This window comes from Epinephelus fuscoguttatus, linkage group LG23, assembly GCF_011397635.1.
Source record: "Epinephelus fuscoguttatus linkage group LG23, E.fuscoguttatus.final_Chr_v1".
Lineage (NCBI taxonomy): Eukaryota > Metazoa > Chordata > Actinopteri > Perciformes > Serranidae > Epinephelus > Epinephelus fuscoguttatus.
Window position 1 is genome coordinate 25,839,763 of NC_064774.1, and position 19,125 is coordinate 25,858,887.

Sequence of the window (19,125 nt, forward strand, 5' to 3'; positions counted from 1 at the left end):
CAGAAGTGGACCAAACCTGTAAGTGAATTCTGCAAATACACCGATGATACCTTAAGAATCCATTTTGCCCACGTGTGTAACTAAACAGCTGTGACAGGAATAGTTACATAGAATACACTCTGTTGCCAAAATGAGATTAGATGTCAAGATTAAAACCTATCTGTGTGGTAAATATGATGAAAACAGCTAGCCTCGTTACCAACTTCTCTCAAACAAAAAGATGTAGTTGTTTTATTGTTTTGTTTTTTTCCCATTAACAGACTCAATGCTAAGCTAATTTTCAAATTAAAAAAATGTATGTCAAAGTCTTAATATAGATTTAATTTGTTTTAGAAATTTTTAGATTTTGTCCATAAATCCATGTGTCCCATCCTTGTGAACTCGATATCTCAAGAACACCTTTAGGAAATTTCTTCAAATTTGGCACAATCATCCACTTGGACTCAACAATGAAATATTTAGATTTTGGTGGTCATATGTCAAAGGTCACTGTGACCTTACAAAAAATGTTTTTGGCCATAACTCAAGAATTCATACACTGATTTTGACAAAATTTCACACGTTCCTTCTTTATAATACAATAAAATGATGACTTGTGTCATTTTATATCCAAAAGGTCAAAGGTCAACCTCACTGGAACATCATAATGTTCTACAAAAATACGTTTCTGGCCATGACTCGACGTCATATCTCAGGAACAGAAGAGGTTACATGTGGTTAGATACTGAATTAGTGACACTCATCTTGTGTGCCCATCTTGAAACTGATGTAAGTGCAACTGATCTGGCACACAGAGGCATACAACCATAAAATGGGATTCTAGTTCACTCAGCACTCAGAATATTTCGGACCTCACTCCATGCAGCTGATGTAAACCAACTGGAAACAACACTCACATTTATTAAGGTTTAATTGTTCAACCAGAGGCCTCTGATTCATGTTTTGAAGTGCAACTTGGATTACTGTTTTTGGAATGAGGAAGAGCATTTTTTATTTGACACCAAATATTTGATTAGTGAAGTGCTCCTTTTGCCCTCCGACTGATGTGTTAAGAAGTTGATGAATAGTCAAGAGTGTGTTCTCCTTGCTCCAGTCACTTAAAGGGAAGACAAAGGAGCAATCAATTTCTCTTAAGAGCTGATCATCAGCCTCATCTTCAATTGTCCTTGAAGTCGTCTTTCTATCTGAGGTAAAATTATAATGGTGAGTGGGATGAAAAACGAAAATATTTTACTTTTTGTGCAATCCTGCTGAATACTGCAGCTTTTTGCATCTTGTGTGAGCATATGGTGAGAGAGAGTGTGTGTCTGCATACGTTTACTCGAATACTTGTAAATAATAAAAGCCACCTAGCTCCTGCCTGCACATTTCAAAGTGAAATTTATTTACTACATGTAACACAATAGGAAAGTGCATTTAATCATAGAACCTTGACCTTTGACAGTGTGGAAACATGCACGTATTGAAACACTCTTGTGTGAAATAAAAAAAAAATAGAAATATTCACATGATACTTTACACAGACTATTTTCACAAACAAGTGAAGTTCATCACCCTATCAGTGGGGGGGAAAGTGAGCTGTATCTCAGCGCATACATGCCTGTTTTTGGGAAAGGCAATTCGTAAAATATTGGTCATTTCCATGTCATAATTTATCTGCATAAGATCCTAGTAATTGTTCTTAAATACTGTGGCTTTAATGTCCCTCGGCTGTATGGGGAAGACTGGAGTCCAAATCATGCCGTCATCTTAACCATCAAGCAGTTCAGAAGGCTTTCTGTAGCCAAAGAGCCTGAAGTCCATCTCATAGAGCTCGTACAGCTTCCTCCTGGCCTCTAGGGGCACTGTGCTGAACCAGTCCAACATAGAAGCAGGGGAAGTCATGTTTTCATAGGAAGGAGGGAACTTGATGTCGTCCTCTAGCTTCAACATCTTCAGCAGCTGTTCAGCATCCTGCTGGAGAGTCTCCTGATGGCCAACAAAATCATACCTAAGAGGTAAAACAAACCAACCAGCTGAAAAAATTACACTGTTTTGAATTAACGTAGAATTAATTGGTAGTTTGTGAATGTTAAAGGGGCATTCCAACAATTTTATACATTAATTAGATTAGAAAGCTTTATTAATCCCAGTAGGGAAACTGGTTTGCCACCGGGTCAAACCATACAGCCAACAAACAGCACAAATATATTACATAACAGATAACACAGGAGACCATCAAAGCGTGATTAAGAGCCACTGAGACATGATAAAGGCCAATCAAGACATAATCAATAACATAATAGCATGATGATACATAAATAAACAAATGAATACATAAAAACATAAAAACCCGCAGCGGGACAGTTAACAGTGTTCATTAAAATATTTGACTGCTGCAGGAACAAAAGACCTTCTCAGTCGTTCAGTTGAGCACCGAGGCATAACCAGTCGCTCACTGAAAGAGCTAGTGAGTCCTTTAAAAACACTGTGGAGTGGGTGGCCTTCAAAGAGCAGAACCATTTTGACTTTTGACCTCATTCTCTTCTCCACAGTGACCTCGAGTGAGTCTAAGACCAATAACTGAGCCAGCTCTCTTGACCAACTTGTTGATCCTATTTTTGTCATCCACAGATATGCTGGCCCCCCAGCAAAGCACAGCATAAAAGAGAACACTAGCCAAGATACCGTGATAAAAGACATTTAAGAGTTTTGTGCTGAGGTCAAAGGATCTAAGTTTTCACAAAAAGAAAATTCTAGACTGAGCTTTCGTGATTAGGACATCAGTGTTGTCTTTCCAGTTGAGTTTACTGTCCAAATTGGTACCAAGGTACCTATAAGACCCGACAATTTCGATCTCCTGACCATGGAAGGACCTCCTCTCTTTTCTTTCTAAAATCAATCACTAACTCCTTAGTCTTCCCTACGTTTAACTTTAAGAAGTTAGAGTCACACCAGCTGGAAAATGATTGGACTTCGTTTCTATAGGCCACATCATTGCTCTGGTTAAGCAGACCCACTAAGGCGGTGTCATCAGAAAAGTTTTGCACCAGGCAGGATGGCTGACTATGTCTGAAGTTGGCGGTATAAAGTGAGAATAAAAAAGGAGATAAAACTGTGCCTTGAAGTGCTCCTGTGTTGGTTAAAAATGGTGTCAGACAATTTGTTACTGAGCCTGACAAACTGAGGTTGTGCCAAAAGATAGTCTCAAATCCAGGCAATTGTTGTATTAAGCAGTTTAAAATTATTTAATTTGTTAGCTAAAATATGTGGCTGTAATGTATTAAAAGCACTAGAAAAATCATCTACCCCCACACCCTTCCTGTATGCAAATTGCAAAGGATCTTGAAAGACTGACACCTGCCTAGTTAAGGGATTCAGGACAACCCTCTCAAAACACTTCATAATGTGTGAAGTCAGCGCTATAGGTCTCAGGTTAGCAAGATTGCTAGACACATTGGCTTTCTTTGGAATGGGGACAAGGCAAGATGTTTTCCATAAAACTGGTATTTTTACAGAAGACAGAGACATTAAAAACATTGAGTGAAGGACAGAACACAGCTGGTCGGCACAGACTTTTAAGGTGCGTGGATGGACACCATCAGGGCCTGCTGCCTTATTGGCTCTAATATGCCTTAACTGCTGACGAACCTCCTCAGTGTCAAAAGAAATAGCTGGGCTACAGTCCTCACAGCTGCTCAGCCTAAGTGAGGAGAGAATATTCTCATGTAAAGAAGAAAAGTCAAATTCATCAAACCTTGCAAAGAAACTGTTGGCATCATTTGCCTTTATACCCAAACTACAAAACTTGGGATTGCTGCTCCCATATCCAGTAATAGATTTCATACCATTCCAAAGCCCCCTTGTGTTGCTACTGGACATATGTCCTTCAACTCTTTCTTTATATTTATGTTTGCCCTGTCTAATAATGGCTTTCAGCTCCTTTTGAGCATCTTGAATTCTAGCCTTATCACCACTGTAGAAAGCAGCCTTCTTCTTAATAATAGCAGCCTTAACCTCACTTCTAACCCACACTTTGTTGTTCGGGAAGATTTTGATTTTTTTAGGAATTACAGACTCGACACAATAGTTGATATAACAAGTAACTTTGTCAGATATACTGTCCAGATCATTGTCACCATCAAAGAACACAGACCAATCAGTGCATTCAAAGCATCCTCGTAAAGTTTCACAGGCGTCCTCCGACCAGATGCGCACTGTTTTGGACATAATCGGATGTTTCCATGTCACAGGTGAATAACTGGATGTCAAGGATATCAAGTTATGGTCAGATTGACCCAGCGGAGGAAGCAATTTATGGACAAAACCGTCCTTAACGTTTGTAAAAAAACAAGTCTATAGTTTTGTCACCTCTAGTAGGACAGGACACCATTTGTTTAAAGGACGGCAGAGAGGAGGAAAGAGAGCAGTGGTTAAAGTCCCCATTTATTGTAACCAGCGCACCTGGAGAGGAGCGCAGTAAGTCATGTGTGACTCTCGATATTGTCTCTGTGGCAGCCTTCCCATTACCCGATGGAGGGATGTACACCACTAGGACAATCACATGGGAGAACTCTCGAGGCAGGTAGTAAGGTCGTGCAAACATGGGCAAAAAATGCGGCAGAGGCGTCTGTATGTACGTGAATGACAGGTGGTGTCATACTCAACATTTCAAGGTAAAGGACAGAGTCTGTGACCTGAATATAGATCAGATTAAGATCAGATCAGATCACTTATCATTAGAAGTACTATTCAGCCTGTGAAACAGTTTTGTAGTCAGTGTCTCTCTGGCCTGTTGTCTAGTTGCAGTATGGAGAGTCAAGGGTCTTTGGAGCTTAACCCGTACTTGGGACTTATGGCGTATTTATTCTCCCTTTACATGCGAAAACGGATCTGTCTATTTCAAACATTGTAAAAGTCACAGCCCTCATATTTCCTTGTTTCTTTTATGCTGGCAAGAAAAGGTCAGTGGACAGCACAAGAGGGCAGAGTCAAAGTTTCAGACAACAATCAGTGGTAGTCTGTGAGGCAATTAATAACATTGCGACATGTTCATTGTTCTGTTCAGCTTGATGTACACTACACTGCCCCCAAGATTTCCAGAAGTGCTACTCCATTTCATCTGTATCTGGAAATTTTAAGAAGACATGCACAAAGAGGGATGAAATAAATGCATGTACTGACAGAAGGCTCCATCCGTGTCCGTAGCCTATGTAACATTGAGCGTAAAAAGCTTTAGGCGGAATCCAAATGTCCACCCTTTGGACTTGTGGACTGAGCCCTTGCAGACGTCAGTCGTTCATACTGTGACATGTTGACTGCCATTACATCAAGTCTGTGAGTGTGCAAGACTGCAAGGCTGTAAAGTCCCTGATGGACAGGCCTTAAGTTTGTTTCCATCATTGCTGATAAAATGTTTGCGTGTTTGCAAAGAAGGGCCAGACTATGACTAAATAAATTGAATATTACTTATATTGGAAGACTTTCTTTTTTTTTTTTTGCAATATTTCTTTGCCTATATATTTGGCATTACACTGCACAACATTAATAGGGTAGGCTGAAAATACAGTTTGATAAAAACTACAATTTTCACGTCTGTATTGCATTGAATTGTGGGCAATTAAATCTGTGAAATTTGGTGATGTTTGCACCCAAGCGGACTCTCTGAAAGTCTGCAGAAAGTCAGGTTGAGGCCCCCTGTGGACTGGATGAATTGTAGATTTGAACAGTCCTCAGTACTTGCAGACTTCCTGTTAACGAGCCTGCAAAGTCCGCTAGTTGAGAAAGTGCAGTAAAGCCCGGACATTTGGATTGAGCCTACAAATCAGGATGTTCTGGCCTCAGCTGCAGCAACTGTGAACATTAGTTCTTGAAACTGTCTCTCATAATTGCCCTAACTTTGTGAAACACACTCTCTCACTGGACTACATACTGAAAATACTAGAGGGAAAGTCACATTATGGACAGAAAAACACCAAGGCTGAGCTAAATTAGTTTTCGTTTTTTGAAAGTCAGACATTAAAATAAATAATAATTTACTGAAGCGGCCTTACTGTATGAGGCAGGGATGGCACAGACGGTGCATCTGCCTCCAGTGGGGTTCGAAGGGGACTTCCTTTTCTGTCTGTGGGTCCAGCAGGTACTGAATAAAGTTGTAAAATGATGGGCGTATGCCAGAGGCAAAAGCCTCGTCCTCTGTCTCTGGTGGATCAGACTGGTTAGCATACAGGCGCAGAATGTCCCGACCAAAGTGTTGATAGAAGTACTCATTGTGCCGCTGGAACTTGTTTCGGTAGGCGGAGATGAGACGGACGAATGGGTCCCGGACAAAGAGGAACTTGGTGTAGTGCTTTAGCTTTACCTGTAGCCAACAAACAAGTACACACTGATGCTTTCTGTTTGTAACTTTAGGAGCACATCTGATTTCACTGTATGAACTGACCTTCATCTCTTGTCTTGGGAAACTGTTTAGCTGCGTGAACGTTTTGGGGAGGTGGACCATGTCACCAGCTATGGACATGGGGTCCTGATAGGGTGCACTCATGTTAAGGACAAACATAACCCTCTTCCAGTTGGTGCACGCCACCTGTAGATAAGAACAAGACTACAAGTCTGCAGCCTATAGAGGCAGTGAAAATAATAAGTGATGAATAATGTTGCTGATGTGCAGATTAGTGATTTGGAAAATTTGCTCTGAAACTGAAGTTCCTGGGTATGTTCATGTTAGTATCACCTTGGGAATGTAACAGTAGATGATGCCGTGATTGTCATCCACAATGAGGTGCTTCAGCTCATTGTCACTCAAATCTTCTAAACTCTGCCTCCCCTCAGGAAAGACCCCTTCGTCACCATCACACATTTCTCTTAGCAGCTGCTTTCTCTGTTCCTGCAGCTGACGGATTCTCTCCACTGTGACAGAAGAGTAGGAATATGTGTTGTAACTGTCTAAAATGATCACAGCTGAATTCATTTTGGTATTGGTGAAAGCTAAATGCCAAACATTTGCCTTTCTCAAAGTCCCACTTTGTTAGAGAAATATCAGGTTAAATGTGAGCCACAATAATCCAGAAGTAATCAGAGGAGAGGTCACAGCTCCACCATCTACTAATCCATCAACTAACTCCCCATTCATTTCACAGGCAGCAGAGCACAAGTACAAACAAAGCATTAACCAGGAGCAGGATACACAGCAGGAAGAGTAAGATCTCCACAAACACACATGCTGTACCTCTCTTATCCTGTGACATGTCCCATTGGTAAAAGCAGAACACGCTGAGAAACATGAATCCAGCTAATTTGAGGAGCAGCAAGAATCCTCTGTATGCTGCCATGGTGGCTGCGGTTGTCACTGAACCAGAAACGATAAAAGAACGCTGAATTTATGGAATTCTAAGAAGTGAGTGATTAAAGGAAATCTCCACCTGCAAAATGATCTTTTGTATATCAGTTACTCGACCCCATGTTACTTTGAATTCGTAAAGAAAACTTGTTTTTCTTGTATGCCTCCACGGTGAACCTAAGGTTTTAGGGAAAATGCATGTGTTTGGGAAGTACTGAACATACAACTGGATAAATGAGACTTAAATTATACTGCATGGGTTGTGTAAAGGTTTGTAAATGGATATTTTGTTATAGTTTTGCACTTGTTAAACTCGGACCCCCGTGACTTGATCAAACATTTTCTCAGTTTAGGGATTCTTCGCTCATTGTTGAGGCATGCAAGAAAAACAGAGTTTTCCTTGTGAATTCAACGTAACACCAGGCGAGTAACTGATATACAAATATTTATTTTGTGGTTGAAGTATTTCTTTAAGGAAAAAAGTGATTATCTCATATATTTTCTTAATTGAATACTGTATGAATTCCAGTCACAAAAGCTACACATACATAGTGTAATGCAAGACATATTGGATGGTAAAGTTTTTGATAACACTTTAACTGAGTATGATTCCAAAATTCACAATTACATTGAAGCTGAAGTCACATACATTTGTTTCAGTGTTCTACACATAATAGACCAAACACAAATTGATTCTACTGTGCCGCAGCAACCTAGAAATATCACATAATGGATGATCACATCACTCACCTTGCTGCGAAGTTCTCTGACGATCGCGGAGGAAATCACTAATTAATACCTCAGCCTACAAAATCGTGTCACAATCTTTACTCCACAAGTGCACTGTGATGGCATTGATGAGACCAGAGTGAACTGTAAAGTGGAAGATAAACAACCATATGAATGGGCAGTTGACAACAGCCAATATTGACTCTGCAACATTGTCCTCCAAGCCATACAATTCAGCCCCTCCTCCTTGCTTATTTAATGATTTCATTAGCTTGTTTTTTTCCAGACATGAATAAGGGGACGTCAGTGGTCTCTTCACTACATAAACAGTGCTGGGCAAGTTACTCTCAAAATGTACTATATTACATATAACTAGCTGGCTTCATTTGAAAGTAGTAAGTTACTTTACAATATTACTCTCTGTGTAGAACAACTTTTCCTGTTGTGAAGGATGACCCTAGCAGCTGAGATAAAGCCTGTTAGGGGTAAAGCAAATGCTGGTTAGGAGATCTTGGGTAGACATGATCTGTCCCCCAAGAGGCAAAGTTGAACTGATTGAGGAACAGGCACACCTAGCCACTCTTGTATTGTTTTGATTATCTCTCGTCAGAAAGGTAGAACTCGAGGACAGGCCCACATTGCTTGGATAAAGGTGCCTTCCTGCCTTTTACATTCCCAGCATAGATTATTTTCTAGCAAACCCATTTTATGAAGACAGACTGGTGTAAGATATTATACAGTATAATATCAATGAAGTATCTTATAACTTGTACATTTTCACCAAGCTTCTCATGTAAACCAGCCTGCACTGGAGATGATCCTTGTCCAGGAATCCTTATTAATGTTCAAATTTAAATCCCTCTGCCAGATAAATCTGGGGTTAGACTGAAATATTTTGACGCATGAAGCCCTAAGAAGCAAGGTGAAAATATTTTGTAAGCAATGCTGTCCAAAAGAGAAGTTTATCTGCTATGTACAAGATATTATCTCCTATATATGAGATATTATCTCTCCTATGTAGGAGATACATCTTGTATGTAGGAGATAATGTATCTCCTAAGAGGTCTCCTAACAGGTAAAGTTATTGCCTGCAATTTTTTTATACCTTGCCTCTTGGGGCTCTGTAACCATGGGATGGATAGTTCTTTGTCCCCAGATGATGAACCATACTGACTTTGGTGTCCTCTGACTTTTCCTGAAACCCCTTGAGGCAAATTTTTGATTTGTGGTATTGGGCTACATAAATACAATTGACTTGACTTGACGTCTTCTGTTTCTAAGTAACTGCAGCTGTCAAAAAGTTGCAGCTGCTACTCCTGTAGCAAATGTGTATCAGCATTTTTACTCACCTCCCAGTGAGGTTGTCTGTAGTGGTGGGGAGTGAGGCGGAGGACACACTGTGATTCAACGCTCTAGGTAACATTAGTTACATAAACATGAACATGAAGTCACAGCTGTGAGCCTTTGGTTTCCGTTAGCAGAAGGCTAAATTATTATCAACATTTTCTCTTGATCTCTGAATATTATGATATTATAATATTATTATTACAATATTGACACATGTTTTATTTTGTCAGACTCTCTTTTAGACTCTATTTCTGACAAGCCGATCTTCCTGTCATGGGTTGCTTTGCAGTGTAGGCATTTGTTGCCAATGCTGCAGAGGCAACATTCTCTGCAGGATTCTCTGCCATTGAATCAGGCTTTCACTGAAGGGACACGCACACCAGCATGTGCAGAACAGCCAGCAGGAATGCCCTCTATGTGAAATGACCTGTGATTGGCTGAAGTATCCTGTCATGGCCTGAAAACAGCCAAGAGGAGGTGCAGAAGTCTAGTGCTCTACAGTACAATATGTTTAAAATGAATTATTGGGATATTGGGATTTCTGGCCAGTGGTGTCAAAATGAACTTCCTATAGCACTGCTTTAATAGGCAAAGATCTTAAATACAATTCAATCAACCTCCTGTCTTGTGTGACTTCAACCATGGAAGCAGCTGTGACAGACACATGAGAATGTGATTAGCAATGCAAAATGGTGAAAGGAAGTCAGTAACAGTACAGGAAACTGAATTTACATTCACTGTTTTTGACTAAATTAAATGGGCACCCACCATTTATTTGAATGTATGGCGCCATGTTGCTGATGTTGATCAGATCTGCTTGTTCAAACTCTCAGTGTCCAGAGTGTTACGTTTTTGGAATGTATACTTACTAAGTTCACAGGCTTTTACTCTCCAGTAGCTTGAATCATACCATTGCTGAGTTTTTGGCTTTTGCTGTTTTCAGGAAACTGCATTCTTTACTATGACCACCAGGGGTCAGTATGTGATTATAACAAAAGTGAAACTTCTTACACCATTAAAGAGGCTTCATAAAATGAAATGGGCACCCACCATTTCTTTTTTGTTAAAAACAAGTCTGAAAGAACATTTAACTCTCAGAGTTTCAGCTTTTAGAATGATTCCAGTAAACCAAACACCCACAACTGCAAAGACTGTCAGCTCCTGTCCTCTAACCTATGTTGTAGTTAACTCTTTAGGTCATAGTTGATCTCTTGTCTACGGGTCTGTCTTTTGTCCAAGACTTTAATACTTTTGGCTCAAAACTAAATAAATGAGGGTATGCAGTTGCAAAGATGGCAGCCAGCTGGAACCGGTTCTGTATGTTTTTGGATTACATGAGAACAGTCATGTAGGCAGTAAATGCAGTATTCCACTACAGAGCACAGGTTACATAAAGTTAAAGGTTATACAGTAGTTTTCCATGACAGTACACAGTGAAGTGAAAACTTGCACACAAAAGGAAAGCAGAATACTCTCTAAACAACAGGATATTACATGTAAATATAGGGTAATGATAAATTTGTCTCTACAATAGGCACTGATTGACATGGAAGTTACAGTTCAGCATGACCTTTCTCCAGGGCTTTGATTATTTTCCCCATAGCTCTCAGTTCCTGTTCAGTTTTCTCTATTTCTGCATCCACCTTCTTATTCTCCTCATCTGCAAAGGTCTTGAGGTTCTCCATGTTTCTCTCCAGTGTCAGAAATTCTTCAGATTCTTCTCCCATTTCCTTCAGATATGTCATCACTGAGTAAAAGTACCTCATCTTTTCACTCACAGTCTCTAAAAAGATGGCCTTTTGTGCCTAATGGGGAAAAACAAAACCACTTCATGACATGGCAACAACACAGTGTGCTATGTTGTGTCCATCGTGGTACATGAATTCACTTGTGACTGAAATACAGCTCTCTCACCCTTACAGAATATTCTTCCACTGAAGTGACTCCAAGGCAGATTTATGTGAGCATTTAAAGAACATTGAAACTGATTGACTCACCTTCAGTTTGTCCAGATTCTGTTGAATTATCTGATTGCTTTCCTTGATATCCGCCTGCAAACATGCAGTTACATATGAGGGTATAAACAACGCTAATATAGCACACATTAGCACAGAGGACTGCAGATTAAAAAAAGAAAATTTCAACAGTAAATTTTCCTGTGATGACTCACAATGGCTGTGTACTTGCAAATAAATGTTAAAAATGTCAGTAGAGACAATGTGGGACAACCACCGCACCACCCAGCTTAATTTTGGCAAGGTGCTGGAAGCATCAGTAAGACCAAACTGGCCGAAAAGATTTCCGCACACTTACATTGCATAGATGAAAGTGTGTGGAAATCTTTTATACCAAATGATTCTACCAATTGTCAACCAGAGGTTAGGCAACAAGTTATTCACCACTTTGTTCATGTCGATCAGTGAACTTGCGAGGCAAACCAGACACATCAGAGTGAAGAGGAAGTACAGGCCACCAGCCACTCCTCTGCTTCTTGGCACGGCTGCTGCTGCCATCGCTGTTCTAAATAATAATTATACAGCATAAAGGATCAATGAAGAAGTCAAAACATTTTTAAATTGTAATATTTCAACGTTTGCAGCATAAACCATTTGATAGTGAGTTTCTGTTCTCACCTGTGATTTAGATTGAAGGAGAGCGGCTGTAAAAAATGATGAGAAGAAACCACACCATGTCTTATATACTCCTGGGGCCACCTCCCCCACTGCACATCTCAACTCTGTGTGTGTGTGTGTGTGTGTGTGTGTGTCTTTAGTTTCACTACCACAGAGCTAGTATTTAGCGTAACAGAAATCTAGTAACCTTAAGTTGTACTTAAATTGAATCTTGGCATATTTCATAGGGGGCCATAGCGTTAATAGTGACATACACCTTTATGACAAGTACTTTCAAAATGTCTTAATCGACTGTGCCATCATGATGTGAAAAACCAACAACGAATTCTTTCTAGGGGATTTCCAGCAAAGGGTAAATGGGGTTAGGTGTTAACCAACTTAAGAAACATGCACATATTCATTGTTCTGTAACTGTGGTGTGAAAAACACTGATGATTCCTTTCCAGTAGGTTTGTCTCCTGTACAAATGCTGTGTGACTCTGTGCGGGACATGATCCTCCTAAATGCATACATGAGAGAAAAGACAAGTTTGTTTGATGTTCCTATTTCTATTCAGATTTTGTTCAGATGTCCACCATGTGTGTCTCTAGCTTCACTTCCACAGAACTAGTATTTAGCAGTTTAAAAGCACAGGAATATAATATAATCTGTTAGTGTTGGCACATACTGTGAGACACACAGGAAACACCAAGATGAAAAGATGAAACCCATACAAAACTTTACAGAAATATGTAGAGCATTAAATTACAAATGCCTGTGATACATTGGAAATCCAATCTGGAAAAGAAAAAAAAAAGTCAAGGCAAATATTGAGTTTAAGTTTTGGAATAAATTTCTTCATCCTTCATCAAACTAGCTGGTTCTGCAGGGTGGACACCCAGGTCCAAACCATCATCATCCAGTGTATGATTTCCACAGGAGCTGCTGTATTTTAAAGAAAATCCTTATCTGATTCTGAATCAACAGAGAGGCCAACTCACCAGCCTGCCGTTGTCTTTACAGAAGAAATATTTGTATAAGCTTCATGTTTTAGAAATGTTAAGGAAGAAGGCATCAAACAATAATAATTCCCATGTATTGAATTTATTTTTTTCAGGCAACCTATGAAACCCATACAAAAAAAAAGTCAAGGCAAATATGTGCAATATTTCAATTTAATCGTTTCTTAAAATCCCAGGCACATTCTCTCAGTATTATAGTATATGTCAGAATTTAGACTGAGCATTGTAGTTTGTACTACATTTCTGTCATTGCAAGGAAACTGTGAAAATAAACCAGCAAAAGAAAACAATCATGATTTATTTTTATCCTAATTTATGTCAAACATTTAAAAGGAATTCATGATTTAAAGGCCAGTGTATAAACACCTTAAAATGAAGCTGCACAGTCAGAGAGAGACATGTAATAGACACAATAGATGTTATATCAGAGATAGAGGCACTGACTGACATGGAAGTTACAATTCAGCTTGATACTCCTCAAGGACATTGATCAGGTTATTCATTTTTTCCAGTTCCTTTTCAGTTTTCTCTATTTTTACATCTGTCTCCCTATGTATCCCATCTACAACGGTCTTGGTTTTCTCCACGAAGTCCTTCATGTTCTCCAATTCCACTAGTGGCAGAGAGTCAACAGGTAAGTCTTCTGAGGTTTTCTTCAGAAATGCCATCAATGTGTCCATGAGGCCCATAGATCCATCCATGAGCTCTGAAGCAGTGTGCCTTTGTGCCTTAAAGGGGAAAATCAAATAATTTCATCACATGGCAACGACTCAATTTGCTATGTTCTGTTCACTTCAGTACACAATTTTTGTGAGCATGTGAGCAACATGTAAACTGACTGACTGACCTTGACTTTGTCCAGTTCTTGTTGTGTTTCCTGAAGGTTTTTCTTCAGCTCCTCCTGCAAATTCAGCATGAGAATTAACATTCAGTTACATATGGGGATATGTACAGCACTAATATAGAGCACATTAGCAGAAATTACTGCAGATAAAAAAAAGAAAAACAATTTAAACAATCAATTTGCTTGTGGTGACACATAGTGGTTGCAAATTTAAAAGATAAGAACATTGTCACAGTAAATTTGCTTATGATGACTCATAATAGTTGTTCACTTGCAAATCAATTTGATATTGTTGTTGAAGGGAGGTTAAGCAACAAGTTATTCACCACTTTGTTCATGTCGATCAGTGAACTTGCGAGGCAAACCAGACACATCAGAGTGAAGAGGAAGAACAGGCCACCCGCCACTCCTCTGCTTCTTGGCACGGCTGCTGCTGCCATCGCTGTTCTAAATGATAATTATGCAGCATAAAGATTAAATGAAGTACTAAACACAATCTTAAATGTGTATCACTGTAATATTTTAAGTCTACATTAAGCAGCAAAGTCTACAGCATAAACCACAGTGAGTTAAAGTTTCTGATCTTACCTGTGATGTAGATTAAAGGAGAGCTGCTGTAAAAATGATGGGATGACACCACAACATGTCTTATATACTCCTGGTGTCACCTCGCCCACTGTACATCTCAACTGTGTGTGTGTGTGTGTGTGTGTGTGTGTGTGTGTGTGTGTGTGTGTGTGTGTGCAGGTACATACAGGCTTGCCTTGCCCCCACGAATTAGTATATCCGCTCCTTCACTGTAGTTTCATTTTCACAGAAATAGTATTTGGCAGTTTCACGTCATAGGAATATCTCAACATTTGTTAGTTTAGGTGGATACTGTACTATGAGACACAAAACAAACAACAACTGCCAAGACAACAAACCAGTACAAAACTATGTTGTCCAGTAAATTACAAATGTAAAACTGAAACTGATTCACTTCATGAGAAATAGTCAGTTGTTCTCACTTGACCTTTCATATCAAATGTTCTTGGTGTGTTTTGCAATTGTACTTGTTGATCAGAGCGTGTTCGTACATGCAGAACAGATTATTCATTGTATCTACCTGACACTCCCTCTAAGGTTTTACTTTCACAGAAATAGTATGTGACAGTTTCACTTTATAGGAAAATACAAACATCAGTTGATGTTGCTGCAAACTCCGAGACAACAGATCGCTGCAAACTGTACAAAATATTTCACACAAACATTGTTACTTTGTGCAACAATAGGAAACCAGAAACATGACAGTGGACGTGTCATAGTTACGGGCAACTTTAAACAGGGTCTGTATGTAGGCTGGAGAGAGACCGGGGGGTATTCCATCAAGCAGGCTAAAGACAAATCCAGGCTTAAATGGCCAAGTCTGGCTAATGTGAGCCAGAACTCTGTTCCATCAAAGTGGCTAAGATTAGCCTCACATTGGTAACCATGGAAACCATGGTTCTGGCTAAGCCTGATACATGGAGCTAAACTCCGGTTTCCGTTCCATCAAACTGAGCCACAACTCCGTTTCATCAAGGTGGTTAACCTGAATCCCAGCCGAGTAACCATGGTAACTTATGCTGCCGGGCAATCCTGGTCTGTAGCAGGATTAAGGTGAGGATTAGCTCCATCTCTGATCAAAAAATGTTCAATAGACAAGAACAAACACCTAAGACAGTTCTGCCAGTGCTTTTACACACTCACAACTGTCATGTAATGATAAAATAATATGTAGATCATAAAATATATAACATAATTAATAAAAAAACCAGTAACTATTAAAAAACAAATTAAATTGTAATAAAAATAAGATAATTTTTAAAAAAAACCACTTACAACAGTAAAGCCAAAATCAATTTGATAAAAACAAAACTATAATAAAATGAAACTGAGGCATTAAAAAAAGATGGTACATGAATATGTGATTGCCCTCCCATCCCCACCCCACTGTGTTTCCAATTGGCTAGCAAATTCACAGCCAATTAAGATCAACTGACAATGGCCAGAGAAGGAGAGGGACACACCCAGAGAGACACAGAGACAGAGCAAGAGAGAGTAAATTAGGAAATAATGGCATGCCCCTTCATCGAGGATCCTGTTGATGAGGAGGCTCACATTGTTCAGAGGGCCTAGAAAAAGCCTCTGCTTGCTCCTTTCCTTTGCTTTTTGACATTTTGCAACATTTTCGGCACTTGACTAGTGTGGGCTTTTTATTTTCCCTGGGCGTTTGTATGAGTTGAGGCTTAACAGGTGAGGCTTGAATTATACAAAAAAAGATTTGTAAACTCACAAAAATATTTTGTAAGTATAAAATGGATCTGCAAATTCCAAAAATGAAAAAAAAAGTAAAAATCTGTGAGTACATTAAATTAATTTGCAAGTAAATGAAAAGCATTTGTGAATATCTTCCTAACATTTACAACTTTAGAACAGGCATTTGTGAACTTTTTATTTGTGAATCAAAAAACATTTGTGGATCTCAGTTCTACGCATGTGGATTTGCTTTTACACACACAGAGTTTTGAAACAAACTTTCCGCTGGTCGGAACCAAAATGCACTGGTATCACAGGCGGTTGTCCGGAGGACCATAAGAGCAACTAAACGTGAATACTGGAGGCAATATTGTAATAAAATTGGAAGAGAGGCATCATTATCTGATGCGGGGCCTTAGACGAATGAGCGGGATCAAGAGACATTATACAATTCCAGTATTAATTAGTGGCACTGAAACAGCGGTCAGTAGGCTAATAGGGATAAAAGTGATTTTTTTTGTGAATGTACAGAGAATCACCACAACAGATGATTTAGATGTACCCTTTAATTTATTTGAGTTAAGGAGGGCACTCTTAAAGGCACAGCAATCATCTCCAGGAAAGGATAGTATCTGTTATAGTATGCTAGCCCACATGGAAGATAGTAGTCTTATATACTGTCTTAGATAAAGTAGTCTTAAGACTATTCAACAGGGTCTGGCAAACTGGCAGAATACCAGTAGCATGGAAACAATCAACCACAGTGCCAATTAGGGATGTAACGATTACCGACATAACGGTAAATTTCGGTTAATTTTTACATGGTAAGAATTACCGTTTATTTTTAAATTAATTGCATTATTGCGGTGGATTATCAGGATATGTAACAGCCTCATTCAAGTCTTGCGATGCATTCGCTGCGTGAATACGTAGCATGTGTAAACACAAAGAATGAAAACATGGCGGAAGGTGGTAATAGCGGCACTCAGGACAACCCCCCCCCCCCCCCCCTCCAACTAAACGCACAAAGTCTGAGGTCTGGGCGTACTTTGGGTTTGGGTTTCTGAAGAGGACAACTATCCTGTGTGCAGAATATGCAGAAAGAAAATTGCTGCGAAGGGTAGCAACACTACAAATCTGCTGCTCATCTCCGTGACCATCATCCACAGCTTTACAGCCAATGCAAGTTATGCTATGCAAACGTCAGTTATTGTGTGAGGGACTTCGGTTTTACTAAGATTGTCATAATGTGTAACTCTCGACGTATACGGGACATTTGAGTCGTATCTGTCCTCCTAAACGGCGACTAGGTTTTCCGTTTTCATTTAAGACACTAGCTGAGTAGCTAATAGCCGTATTAGCAGCTATGTTGCTAATGTTAAGTGTTTCAAAACGAAACGGAGCTGAAAACACTGAGCGGAGCCGACAGAATATAAACCAACGTAACGCTAATTGAGATCAACTATGATTGAATCACTATGATTATGGTTATTGTATGGCGAGCTAGAATCGATATAGACGGCCAGTTATGCTTTCTCAACATAAGCTCAAGGAAACAACATAAAACGCTGCCGTGTTAACCTTTGACCGAGAGCATGCACTCCTTTTCTCATACAGGTAATCCTCTGACTCACATGCACACGTCTAACGTGTGAATTATTCTGTGTAAGGATGACCATTGCCCTTGGGGTTTTTTTTGGTTTCTCCTGCACATTTGTGATATCTATTCTATATATTGTATGTCTTTTGTTCTACTCTTGCATTGTTTTGTTTTAGATATATTTTTCCTCTCATGCTAAGAAATAAATAATATATAAATTGTTAACATATTTTGCTGACTGTTAAAATGCACCAGACAAATAAGCTTTGCTCCTGCAATGTGTTTGCATATTTTGTTAATTTGAAATAAAATTTTCTGTTGTTGTGCCAATCCCTTGCCCCTTTAATGTGAAAGTTTCATTTTAATATAAGATTTTGGCTGTTAACATTATAGTATGATAAGGAAGTTACAAGATTTAGTGAAGTTATTTCAATGTATTTATTTTTTGGACATTTTACAGCGCTTAAAAAAATATTGCAATATTATCGTTTACCATGATAATTTGGTCACTATAATCGAGATATCAAATTTTCCATATCGTTACATCCCTAGTGCCAACAGTAAAGCCTGGGAAAGATCCACTGGACCCATCAAGTTACAGACCAACAGCACTCACATCACAGTTAGGGACAACTATGGAGCGTATGGTGACAGACAGACTAATTTTCTTTCTTGAAAGTAAAAATTTATATTCACCATATCAAAGTGGGTTTCGTAAAGGGAGGAGCACCATGGATTCAATATCATGCCTGGAGTCAGAAATCAAAAAAGCTCAAACAAATGGGGAGATGGTAATAGCTGTCTTTTTTGATGTTGAAAAAGCACAAGACATGTTGTGGAAGGAGGGACAACTGATCAAGTTAAGTAAGTTAGGTGTGGGTGGTAGGCTCTTTGACTGGCTGATGGACTTGTTATTAGACAGGATAATAGAGGTCAGAGTGGGTACAGAGTACTCAAAGTTATATGAAGTTGAAAATGGAACCCCACAAGGCAGTGTTTGCAGTCCAGTGCTATTCAATATAATGATTTGAAAAAGTTGAAAGAAATGTAGGGAAGTCCTTATATGCAGATGACAGGGCCTTATGGATAGGAGGACGAAATTTAACATTTATCTAGAAAAAATTGCAGGCAGCAATTATGGCAGTGGGCAAACAACTGGGGCTTTACGATGTCTGCTGCAAAGACACAAGTGATATGCTTTTCTAGCCGCCATAAAGACGTGACTGTAAAATTATATGGTCAAACACATGAGCAGGTCAAAGTAGTGAAATTCCTAGGGATGCTATTTGATGAAAAGCTGACCTGGAAACAGCATATTAACAAAGTCACGGAGAAATGTAAGAAGGTTAATAACCTCTTAAGATGTCTGTCGG

At 39.3% G+C, this 19,125-nt stretch overlaps 1 protein-coding gene across 2 annotated transcripts in view; it reads right to left on the reverse strand.

Annotated features, from left to right (window-relative positions):
- Positions 1–1,434: 1,434 nt before the first annotated feature.
- The window catches only part of LOC125883647 (carbohydrate sulfotransferase 12-like), a 43,607-nt gene continuing 25,916 nt past the window's right edge, over positions 1,435–19,125 (reverse strand). The window contains exons 1-9 of one of the 2 annotated variants that reach the window (XM_049568099.1): positions 12,028–12,125; positions 11,794–11,914; positions 11,392–11,445; positions 8,069–11,199; positions 7,208–7,327; positions 6,713–6,888; positions 6,422–6,565; positions 6,033–6,340; positions 1,435–1,990 (exon numbers count right to left, since the gene is read on the reverse strand). In XM_049568099.1, coding sequence (XP_049424056.1) covers positions 1,750–1,990; positions 6,033–6,340; positions 6,422–6,565; positions 6,713–6,888; positions 7,208–7,310 — 972 coding nt within the window. In that variant the 5' untranslated portion in view covers positions 7,311–7,327; positions 8,069–11,199; positions 11,392–11,445; positions 11,794–11,914; positions 12,028–12,125 and the 3' untranslated portion in view covers positions 1,435–1,749. Of the gene's footprint in view, positions 1,991–6,032; positions 6,341–6,421; positions 6,566–6,712; positions 6,889–7,207; positions 7,328–8,068; positions 11,200–11,391; positions 11,446–11,793; positions 11,915–12,027; positions 12,126–19,125 lie in introns of those variants that run through there. The other variant, XM_049568098.1, reaches the window with a different exon arrangement.